Below are 22,436 nucleotides of genomic sequence, written 5' to 3' on the forward strand. Positions count from 1 at the left end.
CTTTGTGAGAGGGTGGGGATGTGCTGGTGCCACAACCATATGAACCTCTTCCAATGTCATGGTAGCTTTGAGATTTGCAGCCGGGTCTGGGCACGGGGATGTTCCTGTACCCGGGGATCCCCACGCCCTTCCCAACCACCCTCACAGTTCGTGTCGCTGCTCCATTACAAGCCCGATGTCACTCGCGAAGGAGCACGGTGGGTGCACAGCGGTCGCTTCCACAGACGTCGCCAGGAGCCCTTCCGCAGCGGGGATCCGCGGCGTGCACCTCTTCACCTTCAGGTGACTCTTACTTCGAGATGCCGTTGGGTTGCCCAGTTCCTCGGTGCTATCCGAGCCCCGCCGCCTCTCTCGGCTCTGTCCCTCCCCAGAGAGCTGCTGCACCTGCTGCCCCAGGCGGCTCAGGACCGACCACTCGACCGCCCTCCCACCTCTCCCAGCCCGGTGACCTCAGCCCGGTGACCTCTCCCGGCCCGGTGACCTCCCGACGCCGCGGGCTCTCCCCTCCGCCGTGCCCGCACAGTGGCCGCGCCCCCCCGGTTCCCGCCCCCGCCGCGGCAGCCACTGCCGGCCGGCCTGGCGCGCACACCCCCCTCCCTCCCCTCTCCTCCCCTCCGTCCCGCCGGCCTCCGCGCTCGCAACATGGCGTTGCTGTCGGTGGCCGAGCGGGGTTGCGGTTGCCTCTGGGCGCTGCGGCGGCAGTGAGTGCGGGACGGGGAGCGGCGGGTCTGGGCGCGCCGGGCCCGCGGCCCCTCCATGGCGGGTGCTGCCGCTGCGCTCTGCCTTGGGGGAGGCCGCCGCGCCGCTCGCTGCTGAGAACGGGAGCTGAGAGGCGGCAGCGGGGACCGCGGCCCTGTCGGGCTTGGCGCGGGGAGACGCGTCGCGAAGCCGAGCTGGAGCCGGGCCGCCCGAGGGAGGAGCGGGGAAGGGGCTCGGCGCCTCGGGCGGGACGGGGAGCTGGGCTGCCGGCGCGCTGCTCCGTGCCGAGGCCGGGTGCGTGTGTCGGGGCCACGTGTACCCCGGGCTCTGCGGAAAGAGCGAGCGAAAATACCCCACCCAGAGTTTCAAGCATAGTTTTAACAGCAGAGATGGAGTCCGTGAAACCGCCCCGGGTTTGATATCCATCGCTGACGTGCCGCTGTAGCCACGTCTCTGCTGTCTGCAGTCCCGGGCAGCAGCACCCGGTGACCACGACAGCTGCTCATTAGTTGTTTAGGAAATGCACTGGCTTCCTCGCTCCTTGTTGAACTCGGCTTTTGCTTGTGTGGTGTCAAGGACGTCTCGTGTCTTTTTTGACTGACGTTGTTTAAGAATTGCTGGATCCAAGAGTATGAAATTGATGTACATGTAAATTAAAACAGTTCCAAGAGGTTACTTCCAGCCACTTCCCCTTTGCTATCTGACGTTTGAGGTTTAAGTTTTCATTTCTGGAAGTCTACATGGCTCTTCTTTCTTGCTATCTTTCACATTCATTTTTTCTCTTACACCTTTTCTCCATGCAATTTGCTTTTTAATCTTTTCTTTTTTGTGGTTGCTTGTGTTGCCTCCTCTATAATAAATGGCAGACATTGGCTGTTCTGTCCACTAAAAGTTTGTTTGCTTGTTTATTTGTTTAAAAAACGCCAGTTGACAATTTCAACTTGAATACTGCTAATAAAGCAAGAAGGTAATCTCTGTTGTGTCTAAATTAAAACATTTAAGGAGAGATCTGGTGACATTTATACAACCTTCCTTTTTGTACTTGAATATGTTCTGCATAAACAGTTGAATCAAAATCTTCAGAGCTCTGCTTGTTCTGGCTTTCTCTCACCTGAAAAGTAGCTCAGTTGCCACTGTTTCATTTACTTTTGTAACACTTCTGTGTTTACAATTGCACAGGCAATGGAATCAAGTACAAAGATTTGTGAAGTGGGCCTCAACAATAGGTAGGAAACCTAACTTCTGTAGCTACTGGATTGAAGTGCTTGTGTACTCTGGATAGTTTTACAATTAGACTATTACTTGCTGAAAAATGTATAGGTTTCTGAAGTAAATATTCAGTATTTGTATAGTTTTTGAAAGCAGTATCCTATAGCTTACCTAACAAATAATCTTTAATGTGCAAACATTTTGAATAACTTTATCTGTCATATTTAGGTACGGTCAGCTTAATGAAAACTGCGTAGTTATGTGGTGTTTTCCTGAGCCCTTTTCTGATGTAACTGTTGCAAAGTCTGTGAGAATTGGTTTTTTAGGCATAATGGTATTTAAACAACATATTAAGGAAAGTAAAAAAAATATTTATCAAGATGATTTAAACTGACCCTGTTGTCACACCACAAATGTTTCTAGTTGGTCCATAAAATACACAGTAAAAATACAAGGATCAACTTTCAGGTATTTAAGTGTTATTTTAAATGAGTTAGAATATATTTCTTAGCTTCTGAAAAGAAAAAAAAAAGACTTAAACATACTTCTGCATAATGACTCTAAGGAAAAAATCCCAAGACTAATAAGGAAATGCTTTGGGATGAAACATATTTTTTCATTATTGGATGAAATGCAGAAACACTAATAAATGATGAAAAAGAAATCTGAATTTTTTAATTGCTTTGTTGTCAGGAACATTCTTAAGGATATAGTTCTTTTAAAAACAGCTTACTGTGCTTTATCCTTTTAAACAGGAGGTCACAACATAGGGAAGATTCTTATTGCAAACAGAGGAGAAATTGCATGCAGGGTGATGCGAACTGCAAAGAAAATGGGTGTGAAGTCTGTAGCAGTTTATAGTGAAGCAGACAGAAACTCCATGCATGTAGCAATGGTGAAGTATATTCGTTGTTTGTCATTAATGTTCAGTCACAGCAGTACTTCTCATTGATAAGTTCAATATGAAAGTAGATGCTTGTGCCAATGCAGTTGATTTTCACCTCTGTAGAGTTGCTTCCGAGTTTTCCTTGAATCAATGAAAAGTTTGCTTTGTCTCTCGTCTCAGCACATGACAGCTTTACAGGAAGTGCCTTAAAGTTTGACTCCCTTAGCTCCAGAGTAGCCACTGGAGGTTTGAGAAGGGATTTTGGGAAGAAAGGATTTGTTTTACCCAGTTGAGTCTCTCCTGAAGAGAGGCAGTGATTTAAACTGCTGCATGCCAGCAGTCTGATGAATAATATTGTTAGCTCAGAAATTGTTACATTTGCTTTTTATTATGTAATAAACAGTGTGTGATACACATGTTTTTTCTGTAACAGGCAGATGAAGCATATTTCATTGGTCCAGCACCTTCACAGCAGAGCTACTTGGCCATGGAGAAAATAATGCAGGTGGCTAAAGTCTCAGCAGCACAGGTAAGTAGATCATGACCTTAAATGTTCTGTTACTTTCATGCTCTTCTTTATTTTTTACCCATAGTGTTTCCATGTTGTGTTTCTTTAGTACTGTACTGAGGTTTCAGGGTTTTCTAAGCTAAACTGATGTAAATATAGGCTGGTAACATTATTCTATTTTAGGCTATTCATCCAGGTTATGGTTTCCTCTCAGAAAACACAGAGTTTGCAGAGTTGTGCAAGCAAGAGGGCATCATCTTCATAGGTCCGCCTTCATCTGCTATCAGAGATATGGGTATTAAGAGGTATCTATTTCAGATTTGTTACTTGGTTGTGCAATTTACAGTTTGGCAAAGATAATTTTGTTAACAAGTGACCAGTTGCTCCATAATTGTTTTATTCTGTCAGTTTTCAGGGGCTATTATTTTTGTGACTTTCTTCAAAGAAATAAGCTCCAGGGTTGTAGAATTTCTGTAGACACAGGTAACCATCATGATTGATCAGTTACTGGGATTTTGGTAATTAAATATCTAATTGATTCTAATTTCCAGAATTGGGGCATTGCAGTGTTATGTAGATAAGAGTTCAGTAGCCAGACTGGATGTCTTTTATATTGGACAAAAGAACAGTGGAAAAGAAACACCATATCATCAGGGGTTATTGTGGCTCATGTAAAATGGGGTGATAAGTTTTGTTCATCACAAAGGATCTTCTTAGTTACTTAGATCAAAGAGATATTTCCAGGGTGTGAAGTATAAATCAGGAATATGGAAATAAGGTTATTACTAACACATGAACTGCATAAGGTTGATTTCAGAGAGTTAATTTTTTTATGACTTCCTAATGTGAGACTAAATAATGTCTGTAATTTAACTAGTTTTGCATGTGTATTTGAAGTTACAGTTGTTATACTTGAGAGTTTTATGTGTGGTGTGTACCCAGCCTGTATCAAGAAAAGAGTTTTGCCTTTGTAAACTTGAAATATAGTTTTGGCAGGATACAGGGTTGTAATTTGAAAATGTCCTGGTCTCTGTAATGTGGGTCAAAAGATAGCAAGCCTGAAACTGACTGCTGCTTTTGTGTGGAGGGCCTGAAGAAAAAAAATCCCTGTTTGAAGCATTTGATTAATTACAATCCAATTGTATGTAACCCATTAATGTAAATAGTGCTGTTGAGGTCAATGGAACTGCTTTTGTGAGGAAAATTAGCATTGGGAACATAGACAGGTTTGGAGCTTAAAGTAAGGATATTTATTATCATTCTAAACATAAAACTATTCTGTCAAAGCACTTCCAAAGCTATAATGTCTGCTGCTGGCGTTCCTGTTGTTGAAGGTTATCATGGAGAAGATCAATCAGATGAATGTCTAAAGGAACATGCCAAGAGAATAGGATATCCAGTAATGATTAAAGCTGTTCGTGGAGGCGGAGGGAAGGTAAAAGAATTAATCTGTTCATCACATGGTATAAAGTTGTTGTGTCTTGGTGACTGTAACTGAATATTGTAACAAATCTGAAAAGAAAGAAACTGGAAAACTACTTTTCATTAGAATTTATTGTTAATGTTCAGCCTAGCATTATGTAATCTAATTTCCTGTTATGCAGTCAGGCACAAGATAAGTAGCTGGTATAAACTGGAAGAACTTTGCTTATTTCAGTGCATCTCCAGTAATTTACATAAGCAGAAAATTTGTCCCGTGGATTTGTTTGTGTGAAATTAGATGGCTTTAAATTGTTACTTTGTGATTGAATTTTGTACTCATTCGTGTAAATGGAATGATAATATCTATTTTTTACACTTATGGCACTTTCAGTGGGACTTAGTAGGATCATCTTACTTGAAGTTGATACACAATTTTGCTGTAGTTTAAGAAAGAAGGGAAAAGTATATTAGTTAAACTCATCTCTGCTGTTTGTGTGCAAAAAGGATTTTTGTTGTGTATCATAATTTTAGACATTTAAATATGCTTTTTTTTTTCCCTGTATCTTAGGGCATGAGAATTGCTCACTCAGAAAAGGAGTTTCTGGACCAACTAGAGTCAGCTAGGAGAGAAGCAAAGAAGTCTTTCAATGACGATGCAATGCTGATTGAGAAATTTGTGGATAATCCAAGGTGAGAAATGGATATTTTGATATAAACACTGTAAAGTTTATTCTACTAAATAAACACAGCTGGTTTAGTAGTAGAATGAAATTGGTCTTGTGTGTTTTGTTTGCACTGGGGCAGGTGTTAGTTCAGTCAGAATTGTTTATAATGTATCTAATTTCTTGCAGTGACTTTGTTTTGAATGATAAGAAATAAAATACTGCTGCTTGGGAGAGATGGCAGTAACATTTAATAACTTTGATATTCCTCCTTGGGTGAGCTTTCTAAACTCAATTTACATCTAGAAAGAAAATAATCACTTTACAATATTTAAACTATAGACCTGAGTCAAGCTGTTGTCGTGTTTCTGTTACCCACAGGTATCCTAAACAGGCTAATTAATCTTCATCCATTTTAATATTTAGAACAGAAGGGAAAGTCTTTTGCTGGCCTATGAAACTGAGGGAATTAATTTTTTAATAAAGAACTTCATAAAGAACCTCACAGAGGTCTATTTGTTACTCTTGTACTTCGTGTCTGTTTTTCTCAAAGCATCACTATAAAGCAAGCATTTCTTCTAAAGAAACTTAGGGCCTCTCAGATGAAAAATCTCATTAAGTTCTTGGTGAACTTTTTTTGCTAGCATCAGAGGATTATCAGTAGTGACAGATTTTTGTTAGTTTTATACATAGGATGAAGTTCTGCCACCTAATAGTTGTCTTCAGAAATGGCATATTGAAGCAAACAATGTCATTTCTGAACTAGGGCAGCTGCATCTTATGAGTTGCTACACAGTAAATTATGAGGGAAATCATCATTATCAAATAACTTCTAGTTTTATTACAAGAAAATAACTAATAAAGAGGTAACAGCCTTTAGATATGTATCAAGTTTATCCTACAAGCTATGAGGTTTCACTGTGGTAACTGGCATTTACAGTCTCAGATTTAGGAGATTGAAGAAGTCTAAAATGGTTGAAATCCTGCATAATGGCAGCCTCATTTCTACATTTTTGGCTATTTGAGGGCAGACACTTAAACTAATAAGAAATCCTACTGAAGTGTTCATGAGTCTGTGCAAGTTCAAAGTCAGTTTGGGTGAAGTCAGCAGCAGTTTACTGAAATACATTGAAACATTTGTTATTATGGAACAGGCACGTTGAAGTCCAAGTATTTGGTGACCAGCATGGCAATGCAGTGCATTTGTTTGAAAGAGACTGCAGCGTGCAAAGGAGACATCAGAAGATCATTGAAGAGGCACCAGGGGTGAGCAGAAGATTCTTACAATATTTTTTTACCATCTGAGATATTTTGAAATGAATTGCTAGCCCCTATCAAATTGATGAGGAAGGTGGTCATTTCTTTGTAACTCTTAGTACCTCTTTTAATTTCACTGCAGAAAATGTTCCAATTGGAAAAAAATTGTTTTCTTTAGGAAAGTGATTCTCAGGGAAAAATTATGTAGATTTCAAGTATAACATTGATAAATACTTCACTAGTTGCTGAATACCACAAAATAATCCCTGCATAGTGGGTTTACTATAACCAAGATTCACAATAATTTCAAATACTTGATATTATTTATATTTACAGCCGGGAATTAATCCTGAAGTTCGAAAAAGACTTGGAGAAGCTGCTGTCAAAGCGGCTAAAGCAGTGAATTACGTGGGAGCAGGTAAGCCTGTGGAGGTATGGCTGCTCCAAAGGCATGCTTCTAACTTAATAAGACTTTAAGCCTCAAGGCAAGTGGCATCTGATTGTTTTAAGTTATGACACACGTACCCAGTTTTTTTGAGGTTTAAGCGAGTAATCACATGGCTAATTCTACTGTAATTACAAATTGAAGTTAGCATACCTGGCCTGAGCTGAAATGAGCATACCAGTGGCAGCTGAAGAATAGACAGAAACAATTCAGAACAGATAACTTAATCAACCAGCTTGTTGGAAAGTGAGCATTGTTAATGTTAGTGAGATTGAGCAGAGCAAGGGAAAAAGAATTCCACAACGAATGATACGTTATACACAAACACTAAAGCCTTTAAAAGAAAAACACAACTTACTGACTGTAAAGTCCACACCATTTCTCAGATGAAAAATAATCTGCTAAAACTATTTATTACTTTATTTTCTCACTACTTTGTTTGGATACTTAATTTTTAAGATTAATTTCCTGTCCTATACATCTGCACAATACTTTAAAGAGTCTTGATTCCCTTTTTACAGCTGCAATGATATGCAGCTTTTACTGTAGAGTGGCTACTGAACAGCACAGCACGTGTAAACGTGCAAGGAAACAGCCCTACTGTTTTCAGACCTCAATTATGTGTCCTTTTCATAGAATCATAGAGTGGCAGGGTTGGAAGGTACCTTTAGAAATCATCTAGTCCAACCGCCCTGCAGAAGCAGGTTCACCTATATTAGGTCACATAGGAACATGTTCAGGTGGGTCTTGAAGACCTCCAAGGAAGGAGCCTCCACAACCCCTCTGGCAGCCTGTGCCAGTGCTCTAAGACATTTTGTATAGAATTTGATGAAATTCAATACATCTGGTTTAGAAATAATAGTCTTATGCTGGCACAAATGAATGAAGTGTCTTAGGTGTCTGTTCTGAAGAATTCTTGTTTTGCTGAAGTGTCTTTTTATTAAATACTTCAGGAACAGTGGAATTTATTATGGACTCCCAACATAATTTTTACTTCATGGAGATGAATACCAGACTGCAAGTAGAGCACCCAGTTACAGAGATGATCACTGGAACAGACTTGGTGGAATGGCAGCTTAGGGTAAGTGTTAATTGATTTTTATATGTAGAGTTTTTCTTGTCTGGCAAATAGTACTCTGATATTGCCTATGAGAGGCCAGACTGGTCTTCAGATACTCATCTTCTGTTAACTTATAAGGAAGAGTTTCCCTTGCTTCCAAGGAATTGTATTTGATTGTACAGTATTGTGTAGATGCTCTGAATTCCAACAAGGCTTCACCAGTTGTGCAGAGGAGAAACATTTTTTTAAAGTCTATTTATAGAAGTTATAGAGAATACAGAAAGTAGGAGGATGGGATCCTGATCTTTCCCTTGCCATGCTGAAAATTTTCTAAAACTGTAGTTCAAATGTATCACTGACTCAAAAATCCTTCGTGGATCTGGCCATAGGAGGAAAACTTTTAGCAAAAACATGTGTCTGGTGTTATGTCATGTTCTAAAATAAATGTATAGTTGTATGGACTGGAAGCAGGCTGTTTCCTCACACACCCAAGTTGCAGAGAGATTACTGACATCTTTGAATGATAACAGGAAGCTTTGGACCTTGGGGAACTGGAAATGAAAAACGCTTCTGGTTAGATAAACCCAAAAGTGAAGACAGCAGCACACATTGAGCTTAAGTAGATAAGGTGAGGGGGTGTTTAGTGTAACTAGAAAGAAAACTAAAATGGGAAATGCTGATGCAAAGATGAGGAACTTTTGGTTTCCTGATCTGGGGATGGAAATTAAGCTTTGAGTGCTAAGCTGGAACAGAATCAAGCAATACTGGAAGGAAGAGAAAGGAATAAGGTGGAAAGATGCAGTGTTCTTGGCATGTGGCTTAAGGAGTCAATAGATGAAAAATGTCTTGGAGAGGTTGTTTTTGTGAAACTGTGTAGCACTACCCTTTCTTTGCCGACTAAGCAATATTCTGCTGTCTCTGCTGAAATCCATAGTTTGGTGGCAGAAGGCAGAGTATGGAAAATCCCTAACATTTCAAAAGAAGATGAAATGTTGCTGCCATTTTTTAACAGGAACTTGTATTTTCCCACATGGATGAAAATTGTGTAGCAACCTGGTAAAAGTTCTCCTCTCCTGAAGTTCAGCAGGCTTCCTGATGTTAATTTATCCCTAGATGCCCTGCTTTTTCATTCTCAATCTAATGCATTGGTGTTTATTGTCATTTCTGTATTTGTAATGCAGAATCCAATGGGTAGTAAAATGGTGTTTCCTTCACCATTAAAGGTTGTTAACTTGTTAGAAATCCCTTTAGAGAAAAATTCCCTTAACTATACATGTCTCTCAGCATCCAGAAGAATCAAGGGTGTGTGCCAGTAGTGCTGGATGCCAATAATACGTTTTGTCATCTGCTTTTGGAGCAATTTTTCTCTAATAAAACCTTGTCTTAGCTGACCAGGTTTTAACTTAAACATTCAATTGTTTTTTGATATAACCAATAGAAAAAAAGATAGACTGCTTTTCCATTATGTATTAGCCATGTGAAATGCTAGGAGGTCAGCTTACACAGTAATACCTCAAAATCCTTCGACTAGTGACTCCCAGAGAAAAGGAAGGAGCAAATTAGAATTGGCCTTTTATGACCCACTGCTTTTTTACTTCCTGTGCTTTCTAAAATGTACTTTCTACTTGTTTATATTTAGAAGAAAGATATTTAATATTTCATACACTGGCGCTACAGAATATTGATCCCACAGTAAAGAAAAAAACACTTTTGTTTTCAGGTTGCAGCAGGAGAGAAGATTCCCCTAACGCAGGAAGAGATTCTGCTCCGGGGCCATGCCTTTGAAGCTAGAATATATGCAGAAGACCCTAATAATAACTTTATGCCAGGGGCTGGGCCATTGTTGCACTTATCCACTCCACCACCTGACAGTTTCACCAGGATAGAAACCGGAGTCAGACAAGGTAAAACTGAAGGCACAGGTGTAATCAGAAAGACTCAACATCAAAAGCCTTTCTTTGTAAGCATTCCTTCTTTGGTCTAAATAAATTTATCTGACAGGGTGTTGTTACAATGACAACTCTCTATAGGATTATTATTCCATATGATTGTCCATGTTGAGGGGAGATCCTATTAACATTTACAAATATCTAAAGGGTGGGTGTCAGGAGGTTGGGACATCCCTCTTTTCTATAGTAGGTAGCAACAGGACAAGGGGTAATGGGATGAAGCTGGAACACAAAAAGTTCCACTTAAACATAAGAAAAAACTGTTTCACTCTGAGGGTGAGGGAGCAGTGGCACAGGCTGCCCAGAGGGGTTGTGGAGGCTCCTTCCTTGGAGATCTTCAAGACCCACCTGGACATGTTCCTATGTGACCTGATCTAGGTGAACCTGCTTCTGCAGGGAGGTTGGACTAGATGATCTCTAAAGGTCTCTTCCAACCCCTACCATTCTATGATTCTATGTACTTTTGGTCAATCCCTGAATATTTTATTTACCTCTTTATTTATCTGTACCCAGATTATTGTCCATTGGATCATGCTGATTATATTCTCATCACAATTTCTCAATCCTGCATTCTGATTGCAACAAAGAAAACTGAATCTGAGTAATGTAGCCTCTACAAAAGTCTGTACTGAAGTTGTCCTTGGAATTGAAATGCCAGATCACATCATTAGAGATTAATGTTCTTTGAGGACATAGAGAAATGTGGTCATCAATCGTGTCAGAGTTTAATGCCCTTTGGTGTGTAGCACTATACACTAGCAATGTTCAGAAATATTTCGTTAAGTGTTACAGCATTTTTTAATGTATTTTAGGTGATGAGGTTTCTGTTCATTATGATCCAATGATTGCAAAGCTTGTTGTTTGGGCTGAGGACCGTCAAGCAGCACTGAGAAAGTTGCGATACAGTTTGCATCAATATAACGTAAGTAGAAGGAATCCAGTATGACTTCAGATCTTGAGCTGACAAAATATAGATAAAATACTACAGTAAAACAAAAGTAGTTTCTGAGAGGGAGCACTGCATTGCCACTACCATTCCAGATTCATTCTTTGTTTGCAGCAGCTGTACTTTTCCCTAATTCGCAGACCATTGGTGGAGTGAGTAGAGATAAGCGTGAGGTTCAGGGGTTTTTTTCCAGGTAGGTTTTTTTCTTGTTTGCCATATCTTCAGTTGGATGAAGCTAGGGCTTTGTAGAAGAGTAAGGCTAAACAACATTTTCGACTGTAGTGTGATGTTTCTCAGACTTAAAGGAGTTTGTGTCAGATGATGTTTGCTTGCAATTTCAAACTTCTACAAATAATTACATTTCAGACTATACGTATGATAAGGAAATAGGGAGAGTTTTTAATGCTGTCAGTTCTTTTTAAGAAGTGGTCCCTTTTTCTCTTATAAAAACTATAGGTGTTGTATCTATTTTCAAAAGTCGAACTCAGAAGGTTTGACTGGAGTTGAGACTGAATATTAGTTGTGCCGAATTAATTTGTACATTGAAATCAACAACGTAAACATAATCGAAGTACTGAAAGTGTTTGACGTTTACTGCCAGTGAAAAAGAGAAAAGAATCCTCTTAGAATTTTCATAGTAGTTCTGCCCATAGAGTTGTTAGTTTCACCAATTTCTCTAAAATAATGGTTTCTACTTTTCTGTTGTTTGCTGAGTTATTTTGCTGTACAGGAAATGTGTAGCATCCAGTAAATCTATAAAACTCACTGTTAGCATTTGTTACTATTAAAAGATCAAATGTGGAATATCAGTAACTCATTTTTCATAAGAAGCGCTTTTCATATTAGGAGTGTTCTTTTAAATACTCAGAGCATGATTTACTGAAACAGAGTTTTCTCCTAAATTATCTCTGGAATAATTTTACTGGGAAACTTTGACTTCTCAGTGGGCAAAGGTAGTGTTTTGAAAACAATGCTTTTGAAAAGCTACTCTTGTTTTCTTTTTAAAAGCAATGGTTTAATTAGTAGTGGTAATGGCATGTTACAGATAGGCTTTGAGTTTTGTTTGGTACTGTCTGAAGAAAGATTCATCTGTCATCTGTGTATAAGTTGAGCAGAAAGCTGTATATTCGTTCATAACTTCATTTCAATTGGGCAGTGTGCTTCTTTTTCTTCACAGATTGTAGGATTAAGCACTAATACTGATTTCTTAGTGAGCCTGTCAGAACACCCACAGTTTGAGGCTGGAAATGTGCACACTAATTTCATTCCTCAACACCATAATGAACTATTTCCAACCAAAAAGGCAACTCCATATGAAGTTCTGTGCCAGGCAGCTCTGGGACTCATACTGAAAGAGAAAATGCAAACAGAAGCTTTTAGAGACCAGTCAGACGGTAAGACTCGTTATTCTCTTCTTTTGTTTCATTTTATTTGAGACTGGACAAGGCAGTGCTGGAGGCTCATGTGCAGTTATTCAGCTTGTTTGCTCCCTTTTTGCCTTACGTGGTGTCCGCTCAGAGTTCTGTGTTCTGGCACCCATCAGATATTTACACACAGGGCAGACTATAACTGTTGTTAAAAGACAGATACTGAATATGTCACCACTGTAACACACAGACCTCCTCCCACGACACTTCAGACAGGCACTATCTGAAAAACCTTGGGATTCACACTCAGGGTCACTATGTGCTCTTTGCTTTTTACAAACATAAATGGTGAGTATCTGTCAGTGTTATTGCTACAGTTGGTCCAAGGTCTTCAGAGATAAAATTGACTCTGCTAGGACTGGCAGAGGCAGTAGGGTTTCAGAGAATGAACGGGACTCCAGGAGCTGAACATTCTTGAGTTTTGACACTGTTAATGGCTATACCAATGGGTATGTGATTGCTGTTAACAAAAACTTTCTAGAAATCTAATATACATTGCCAACAACCTTGTTAATTTTCTTTCCTCATGCACTTTATCCTGGAAACGTAAGAGCGTGGGATTGGAAAGATTCCCATATGCTAATCCCTTGTTTAAAGAGACGATGTACTAATCAGGCAACATCTCAGAGCTGTATATCTGATCCATTCTCAAAACCACCAAGTAATAGAAAACCTGTCAGTCTTCCTAGGCATTTTGCTGCCATATTTGACTACTCTAACAGTTGGAAACTTCACCTGAAGGTTAATCTGAATCTACTAAATTACAGTTGAGCTGTCATGCTTTCTAGTCCTGTTCAGGGAATGTGTCAAAACAGTCAATATTCTCCTCCTTACTAAGTGCTGTTGTTAGGGTCATGATTTCTCTAAGTTACACAGCCTCAGCTTATTCAGTGTGGAAGCTCAAGTGAGGGATTGTCACTGGTTTTATTTGCAACCTTTTATTTGCAGTATAAATATATAAATATGATGGTGGTAATTGCAGGATAGGGACTGTGTGATGTAAGCTCTCAGTATTGTGTTTTGCCAAAGTTGAATGAAAGTAATGTACCTGTATGCTTTGTGTTTTAGATAAATTCTCACCATTTGCATCCAGTACTGGTAGAAGAATAAATATATGTTATACTAGAAAACTGTCTCTGCTGGATGGGGAAAACAGTAAGTTAATTAAGAAGTGTGTGGAGGGAGAGGAGATAGTTGATGGATGAAACTATTTCAATTGATGCTTGAAAATTCAGGCTAAAAAACAGCAAATAGAAACAGTATTACTTGTATGCAGTTTAAGCTGAGAATTCAAAGAATTGCATGCTTAATGCACGCTGCTAGACCTTGAGGAGGTGTAAACCAAATAATGCTACAAATGTTCATCATTTGAACGAATAAGGTTGAGATTTTTAAATGCAGTGAGTGCCACTGATGTGGTTTTCACATCACTTTGGTGTGAAAGTGCTCAGCACATTTTCCCATCAAAAACCTGTTTGCTCTCCAGGTAACTTAATATAGATTTCAGAGCATAACTTTGGGTCTTCACCTTTGAAAAACATTTGTGTAGAGTTCTATATGAAATCCTCAGTGTGCACTAAGCTAATCTGAGAGTACATATTCTTTTCTTAGTATTGGTAAGCTTCTTTTTTATTCTCAAGAAAGATGGACTAATTATTGTGTGACATTATTATCCAGATCTTATAATTAAATCTACTGACATAAGCATATTTTGTTTTATTGAACAGTTGTGGATATAGCTGTAAGTTACAATCAAGAAGGGTCATACAGCATGCAGGTACAAGTCCCATTTTTTCATGTATTTCACTAGATAAAAGGACAATTAGTTTCTTGTAGACATCTCTTGGTATTAACTGTTACTAAAGTTCCTTGGAAGTTACTGACACTGGATTGGGTTTTTTGGTTTGCTTTCAGCCATTTTTGTAGACTCTTTGAACTGAAATTTCTAGATGCTGAATTTGCATGGAAAACAATTGGCTACTAAAATGATCCTGAAAATAAGGCCAAGAAGAGCATTTATTTTCCAATGTTTAAAGATACTTCTCTTTATTTTCTTCATCCTTAAATTTCCCTTTCCAAAACAGTGGAAGTTACATTTAAATCTGCATTTTAAAAGAGTTTTTTTTTCCCCAGGACACCTGCTTTGTTCTGTGTATGAATTGGATAAATAAAAGCTTTCTAGAGCGTTATCTGTAAGATAAGACTGTTTACATTCTGTGGATGGAAATCGGAATGTAATTACCAAATGAGATGAGGAATGGTGAGAGTAGTAAATCTGGTTAAACAATTGCATGGTCTCACCATAGAATGGGCTTCTTTCTCTGTCTACACTATAGAGATCCAATAGCATAAAACTTAACATGCTTTAAACATAGACATTTTTGTGTGTGCATGTGGGACAGACTCCAGTTGTGTGGCCTATGAGGATTGTGTTTTGCTGAGTGTTGAATATCCTCTTGCATCACCTGGAGTCAAATGGAGTTTCTCTCAGATTTGGCACCTAGCATGATTGCATGCTTGACAGTGCAGTCTCTCTGTAGTTTAGCTCTTGTTTCCAATATTCAGAAAATGGGAATTATAGGTCTGTATCTATGAACTACTTGGACTGTAGAGAGATGAGGGGGCTAGAAAAATAGTGAGAAATTACTGCACTTTCATGTGTATAGCCACGTGTTGGATAACCCAAACCCTTATTTCTACGGATATGGATATTGAGATAACACCCATCCCTCAAGTAATACACAGCTTATTTTGAGTGTATTGATTGCAGACATAATGCAAGACAGCTTTTACACTTTAGACTTTCTCATATAAATAATGTCAGCAAAACAGAAAGGTTGGAAGGAATGTGGACTGGACCTTTTTTGGTAGAGGAAGTGCAACTGGGGAGGATGTAGACTCCCATGGAAGAAGGAAGAATAGAGAATAGGAGTTGAGACAGAAATTGAGAGAAGCTGGAGATACGAGATGAAGAAACAGAATCAGGAGTTGATTATGAGGAGGACAATGCCTCTGGAGTGCTATAAAACCTGTCCTGAGGCCAGTCAGCTAGAGCAGATTGCTGGGCTGTGGAACTGGCAGGCACTGATGGTGTTGGCAAGGTGTTGCCCTAATTTATACCCCTGCTCAGCATAGAAATCAAGCAGTTTTCTTTCTCAGGGATGAGTATCAGATCAACAGTATCCTTTCAATACATGTCTTAATTCAATGGGAAAATAGTATGCAACTATATAAATGAAGACTGAAGTTTCTCTCTATTCATAATATCCTGAAAGACCAGCAAGTCTCTGATTCTTTGCTCAGTGATGTTAGACTTTAAAAATATCAGTTAACTATAATGCACTTAGTAAGTGCATATTCTTACTGTCATTTTTTTCTGAATTTGTGTCAGCAGTGCAGTTTCCATTGAGGTAGATCAAAGGGTTACCTACAAATAAATGACCTTTCTATTTGGCCTTTCTTTTGTAGTTTTGGTGTCTAATTGACCTTGTTTTCATTAATGCTCTTCTCTACTCCTTTGTGAGTTTACTGGATATATTGGAGATTTTTGTTATAACCTTCCAAGACTGAGGAAGCTACCTGTGTTTTGGAAAGCAGTGTTGAATCATGTGATGTCAGGTGACTAGTATGGGTTTTTCAGTCTGAAGAAAGTCCAGGCAAATTAAAACTACTGGATTATAGTAGCCTCACTAAACTGAATATTCTCCTTCTTTTGTTTTTCCCGAGAAACAGTGTACCTTTGTATTTTACTTGAGTGCTATTGCATAGTTTATGATAAAAATTTTCCTACATTAGCTTATCTTCTGAGGTGATTGCACTGGATACAGAATAGTCTGTAAACTACAAAATAAAGATTGCATAAGGCATAAAAAAATATGCAGAATTATGTATGAAGAGTCAGGGGTTATGAGTGTGCACTACAAATACTAACTTCTGATTCATTATTCATGGAGAATTTACTGAAGCATTCAACTTTCAGATTCAAGACAAAACGTTCCTGATTTCTGGAGAGATTTTCAATGAAGGTGATTCAGTTTACTTGAAGTCTTCAGTGAATGGAACAGTGTGTAAGTCCAAACTGGTCATTTTGGACAACACCATTTATCTCTTCTTTCCGGTAAAGTTCCTTTCTGTATTATCACAAGTATACAATTTAGAATTTTATCTTTTTAAGTGAAGAATATAAATTGCAAGAGAATGTGAAAGAGAGTCATGATTTCAACTTTTTAACCCAATGTTAACCTAATGGTTTGATGCTCATTGGATTTATAGGGATTATTAGAAGTCAGCTGCTTAATGTCAAGTGCATGAGAAAAGGAATTGCTTTTAGAAAGGTAAAATACAATTAGGTGAATCAGAGTTGCAAACGATTGTTGGGAGGAACACAAAATATTAAAATGGTCAAATACCTGAGTGTGGCATAGAACAGTAGCAATTGCTTCAATCTGACAGTCATCTGAAAGTGCTTGTAACATTTTTATTTCAGTTGCATTAAAAAAGAAAGAAATACTGGTCTGAGGAAGGGTAACTTCAGCTGACAATAAAAAATTGGAATTTTGAGTTCCCATGACATTATCTGCATCAAATAACTAATGGCACTTGAAAGAAGAGGTACCCTAATTTGCATTGTTAGGCTGGTAATTTTTTATTTGGAGTTAAAAAGGTCACAGGGCCCTACAGGAACTCAATGAAAATGTAATCTAAATACGTAAATTATGAAGTATTAGTTTCAGTAATTAACCGCTAACTCGGAGTCCCTTTCGACTCTCAGCAGAATGCAATGACAACTTTGCTGCTCCAATGATGAGGACAAGATAACTGATACTGGAATGGCAAAGCTTGGTTTTCCTACCTTATGAGAGCAGAGTCTGGGGTGAGGGATCTAGAAGAAATCATGGGAGTTTTAGGGTATGGGCAGGATGTGGGGGAGAATGAATCTTTAGGAAACTCTTGAGTAGTAAGTCTGAGAGGAATTAGGGGATTTTTGAATAATAGTGACAACTTTTCACTAAACTTAGTGCTGAATCCATTTTACTGTAAATTGTGAAACAGTTGTTGACAGTGCTTGGCAACAAAGATGCCAGTGTCTGTCGTGTTGCAGCAACCTGCCCACCCCTTGGGCAAACAGCCTTCATGCATTTTCTAAACCCTTCTGTGCTGGTGTTGTGTGAATAGGGAAAGTGTGGGTTTGGTACAAAAGTCCACGTGGAGCCTCTTTTTCACAAGGGTAGTTCCTTCCTTGCAGATCCTTAGCAGGATCAGGACATTGGCAAAGTTGTAAGCATACTGACAGTCCTTTTGTTGGCCTGGCCCTCTAAACAGTTGACTCATTTACCTATAACTAGAACTGTTCTTTCCCTGTGTGTCAGCATGTGTACTAGTGGCATTATTTTGTTGTTAACTTGTATGTCATTGATTTTATTTCTGTAGGAAGGTAGTGCTCGGATTGGTCTTCCTGTACCCAAGTACTTATCTGCAGTGAGCTCAGTTGGAGTGCAAAGTGGTGCTGTGGCACCCATGACAGGCACAGTTGAAAAGGTAATTACAATAATATGAGTAGGAAACCAATTCTCCAATATACATCCAGATTCACTCTTCCAGAAGCAGTGCTTGCTTCTGTACTGCCAGGAAAGAATCAGGGCCAGAAATGTCAGTGCTGTGTGACTCTCCCACTTGGAAAAAGGTCTGTTTACTGTGAGTTTTCAGCAGCCACCCAAAAGTTTTTGAGGCTTCTAGTTTTGTTTTGTTGGTTGTTTTTTTCCCAGAGCTATGGCAGATCTGAAGGTAATTTTTTCTCCATCTCAGTTACTTTTGAAGTTCCCTGAAGTGTTTACAGGCTGTTTGATCCATTTCATTTAACCAAAGGAGTAAGGAGTAAGGTGCTAGAAGTACATGAAAAAAAAGTACTCAAAATGCCTTTCTTATTAAGCTGTGTGTTTTGCTGCTTCTGTTTCTGGTTTTGTTTTTTTTTCTTTAGCTCTGTAAGTCTCTTATATTTCTCTGTGAAGTGACAAAGCTTCAGCAGAAAAGAGATTTCCAGGAGGGTTCAGTAGTTAAAGGATTCTGCTAGCAACAGAGAGGCATGAACCCTTTCAGAGGGTGGAGTACAGTAGCACATGGATCTCTTACCTACTGAGTGAACATTCTCAGAGTAACTGTGGAAAAATGAGGTGGCTCCTGCAATCTTCTTTCTGGATTTTGCTTTAAAAACAACTTTAGGGACCGGCTCCAGGAAGAAGTTCAGTACTTTCTCTCTAAAAATAGGAGCTCTTAAGCCCAGAAAAGATTAGAAAACACATTATCTCTTCTAGTGTCTCTTTGATACATAAATGGCTTCCTGGTCATCCTGTTAGCTGTTTCTGGATCTCTTTCTATAGCCTCCGACTTCCTTTGGGTATTACGTAGAGAACTCAGATACCCCATTAAATAATAGGAAAGAAAGTATGAGGCTGTTTTGCAAAACCACAGTCACTCAGTGGATTGTGCTGGCCAGGATCCAGCTGGTGACTTTAATGGTACAGACATGCATGATGTTTTTTTTCCTTATTTTCTCTTGAATTGTAGGTGTTTGTGAAAGCAGGGGATAAGGTTCAGATTGGAGACCCTCTAATGGTTATGATAGCTATGAAAATGGAGGTAAGTGACATATAGAAGGTTTTAATTACTAAGAAAATATCTGGTCAGAATTTAATCACTTTTGGTGGCATTATTAAAGTATGGTGCAGAGTGTAGCTTGCAGATGTCAGTATCACTGCATATGCTGTACAACAAGTGTTGTATCTGACTAGATTTTAGAGGATTATATTTGCTGTTACTTTATTAACAAATGCTGGTTATCTAATCCATGGTATTCTGCAGATGCTTTAACATTCATTTGGTTAACTTTGTCAATCCTTTCCCTTCTTTTCCTGTCATTTTTCTAGCAGAAAACTGTCTGAGTATCCTGCTCACTCTTTGTCATGTCAGCATATGTAGTGTCTGCAGTTACTTCCTGCAGATAGTTAGTGCCCAGGATTATTTTTTTTAATATCATATTATCACTTACATCAAATGTTACCAAGAGTACACTAAAAATCCTTTGTAATTGCCCATGTGGCATTCAGTGGCCTTCCATGTTGGCTATTATATCTTGTCACATTGCTTGAGCATGGCTCAGATTGCTTGAATTACAGTTTTTGTATCCTGAACTGATTTAGTCTGGCTGTTAGTTTCTTTTAAACTGAAGTTTGTGGGAGCAGAATCAACATTGTTGAGAAAACTTGCCTTTTCCTTACCATGACCTCTTGTAAGTTACAGTAAAATGACATGAAATACAAAACCTGCACCCTGTTACAGACAACATTATTAGCAATTGGATGTTAAATGTTTGTGTGTCTCGAGCTGGTATTTTAGACTTAGATTATCTGAGTTGGTCTCTGTTTTTTCTCACTGCTATTGAAAAAATAAAATGTGAAATTTAAAGCAAATTATTACGTAAAGAAATCCTTGTTTAGATATGAGGCTTTAAGGTCTGATATTACATGATTTGGTATCAGATTCTGTAGAAGACTACTAAGAAATAAAACTTAACTGGAAAACTAACCTGATACAATAACAAGTAGAGCAATTTGGAGACTGGTATAAACATGCTATGCCTTTACTGTCACTAGTAGCTGTATTATTATTTCATCTGGCATTTGCCAGATGACTGTCCAATAAAGACCCCTCCTGGCCAGCAATCAAAAATAGCTTTAGTAAATCTGCAGATTCCTCTTAAGGGAACAAATCTGCTGAATGATTAACATTTTGGACTAAAACTGCATTATTTCTGCCTGGTATTTACTACAAAACCAAGAATTATTAGCAAAGTAAAATAACATTCAGCTCTTCATCCTTCAAAATAGAACATTATAGGGCATTTTTGTCCTCAGAATAATGATCAAAACAAATATTGATGAGAAAAAAAACCTTCAAAAAAGGGCTAGGATAACATTTTAAAAGAAGGTTTAAAATAAATATGCACGTGTCAGAGGAAGTAATTGTGTGTTCTGTTCTGATTGCACCAAAGAATAATATTAGCGTTTGCTGGAGACAGGAATAAAAATAAGTAGTCTACTGGTTCACTATTGCTCTGTTTCTATGCAGCACACCATAAGAGCTCCAAAGGCAGGAGTGATAAAAAAGGTTAATTTCCAAGAAGGTGCCCAGGCCGACAGACATGCTCCACTGGTTGAGTTCATGGATGAAGAGGCTGAGTCAAAATAAATGTCAAGGGAGGTGCATTTTATTTTTTCTACTTTGCTGATTTTTCTCTCCGGAGAAGATTTCTTCATACTTCCAGCAAACTGTTTTGTATAATAGATTGGGGAATTGGATTCCTCTGCACTTTCTGCATCATTTGACTGTAAATTATGCCAACTTCACTGAAATTTGTATATCACTATACTGTAATTGTCTGTATAGCTCGTGGGCCTATGTGATTGTTCAGTGGTTATGTTTGCCTGTGAAAAGGCATTAGACGGGAAGATGTAGTCATCTTAAAGGATGGGAGAGGTTAGTAAGGGCTGTTACAGACAGCTAGGGTTCTCCTGCCTGTTTTTTCATTCACAGCTGCCTTTTTGGCTTGAGATGTGAAAGCATGGATTTGAAATCTGAAAGGTGACAACTGTTTCATGAATTCATTTCTCTGGCAAAATTCCTATTTGTGGCTTATGTTTTTGCCTGAATAGGGAATTCAGGATTGTTCTTTAGCCCAGGATCTCTCTCAGTCATTTTTGTCGGATTTTTTTCCCATCAACCTCAATGAGTAGTGAAAATTGGCATTTCAAAAATTACTTTAAATACTTTGAAATAACAGATACAAAGCATTTTTCAAATACATAGGAGCATTTGCTACACTTACCAAAGCTGGAACATAACTGCTTTCTAAAAATATCATTTGACCTTTAAACATGAAGTAGTAGCACAAAAATATAAGTTTATTTAATAGTTAGAAAGTGTGCCAAAGTAAAATACTGACTTAAAACCCCTTATTAATGTCTCCATATTGTTCATGTATTATTTATTGACCGGAATGAAGTATACCAAAGTCTTTTAAACAATATGAAATATCTAGCTACTATTCCTAATGATATTTTGTATCTGCAGTGTTGCAGAAGGGAGAATTGGGAGGTTTTTTGATATGCAAAGAAAATAGTTCTCAGAGGCAGTGCACTGATCATTTGCCATAAATTTATTCTAACTTGTTTTAAAAGCATCTCAGAGAAAGAGGAAAAGAGAAAAAAAACCCCATTTTAATTGTTGCAAAATTTTCAAGAATCTTTTCACCTTTTAGTTCAAGTGAAGTTCTGCTCTTCATATGAATTTTTGATATACTAATTTAAGACAATGGTATGGTTTATAGTACAGAAAGGAACAAAGACAGGTGCTGCAATGTTTCCCAACTGTAGTGATGTAGTTACATGTGTGCAAATGGGTCCTAATACTTACCTGAGATCTCTTTTTTGAATCAGTATACATCATGAGGAATTCTCTGATCTGATTCTGTAACTGCAGCCTTGCCTGCAATGCAGACATTGTAAAAAGGCAATGGCTCTGGATGGTCTGTATATTGAAAGCATACAATAATACTTTTCAATTTGCCTTTAAATCCAATGGCCACCTAACAAAATATTACCCTCCAGTGATCATCTTGTAGAATATTTCCACAGTGATTTTTTTATGTACTGCCAAATAAAAAGCTTAACTTTGAATGTTTGTATTCATTTTTCACTATTTTGTTCTTTCCTTGGTTGCTTATGTTTGTGTATTAAAGGCTTTTAATCAGCAGTTTTATGTATCATCATCTGATATCTGACAGACCACAATCTGCAGATCACATTTAGGAGGCATTAATCCACAGTCATAATGCATTTCACTGCAGGTAAGTTCAGTGCCTTGTTTTATCTAAAAATTGTATCTGCGTACAGAAACATGAACTTAATCCTG

General features: G+C 38.5%; 1 protein-coding gene across 1 annotated transcript; it reads left to right on the forward strand.

Moving 5' to 3' along the window:
• The first annotated feature begins 626 nt into the window (after positions 1 to 626).
• Positions 627 to 22,201, forward strand: MCCC1 (methylcrotonyl-CoA carboxylase subunit 1). The gene is made up of 19 exons (XM_062006015.1): positions 627 to 701; positions 1,879 to 1,925; positions 2,664 to 2,803; positions 3,228 to 3,323; positions 3,486 to 3,607; positions 4,590 to 4,737; positions 5,293 to 5,414; positions 6,541 to 6,652; positions 6,980 to 7,061; positions 8,042 to 8,169; positions 9,869 to 10,052; positions 10,910 to 11,019; positions 12,221 to 12,437; positions 13,539 to 13,625; positions 14,198 to 14,247; positions 16,450 to 16,587; positions 17,901 to 18,008; positions 19,035 to 19,106; positions 20,595 to 22,201. The coding sequence occupies exons 1-19, from the start codon at positions 643 to 645 to the stop codon at positions 20,712 to 20,714; spliced, it is 2,142 nt and encodes a 713-aa protein (XP_061861999.1). The 5' UTR covers positions 627 to 642; the 3' UTR covers positions 20,715 to 22,201.
• Positions 22,202 to 22,436: the final 235 nt, after the last annotated feature.

This window comes from Colius striatus, chromosome 12, assembly GCF_028858725.1.
Source record: "Colius striatus isolate bColStr4 chromosome 12, bColStr4.1.hap1, whole genome shotgun sequence".
Taxonomy (NCBI): Eukaryota; Metazoa; Chordata; class Aves; order Coliiformes; family Coliidae; genus Colius; species Colius striatus.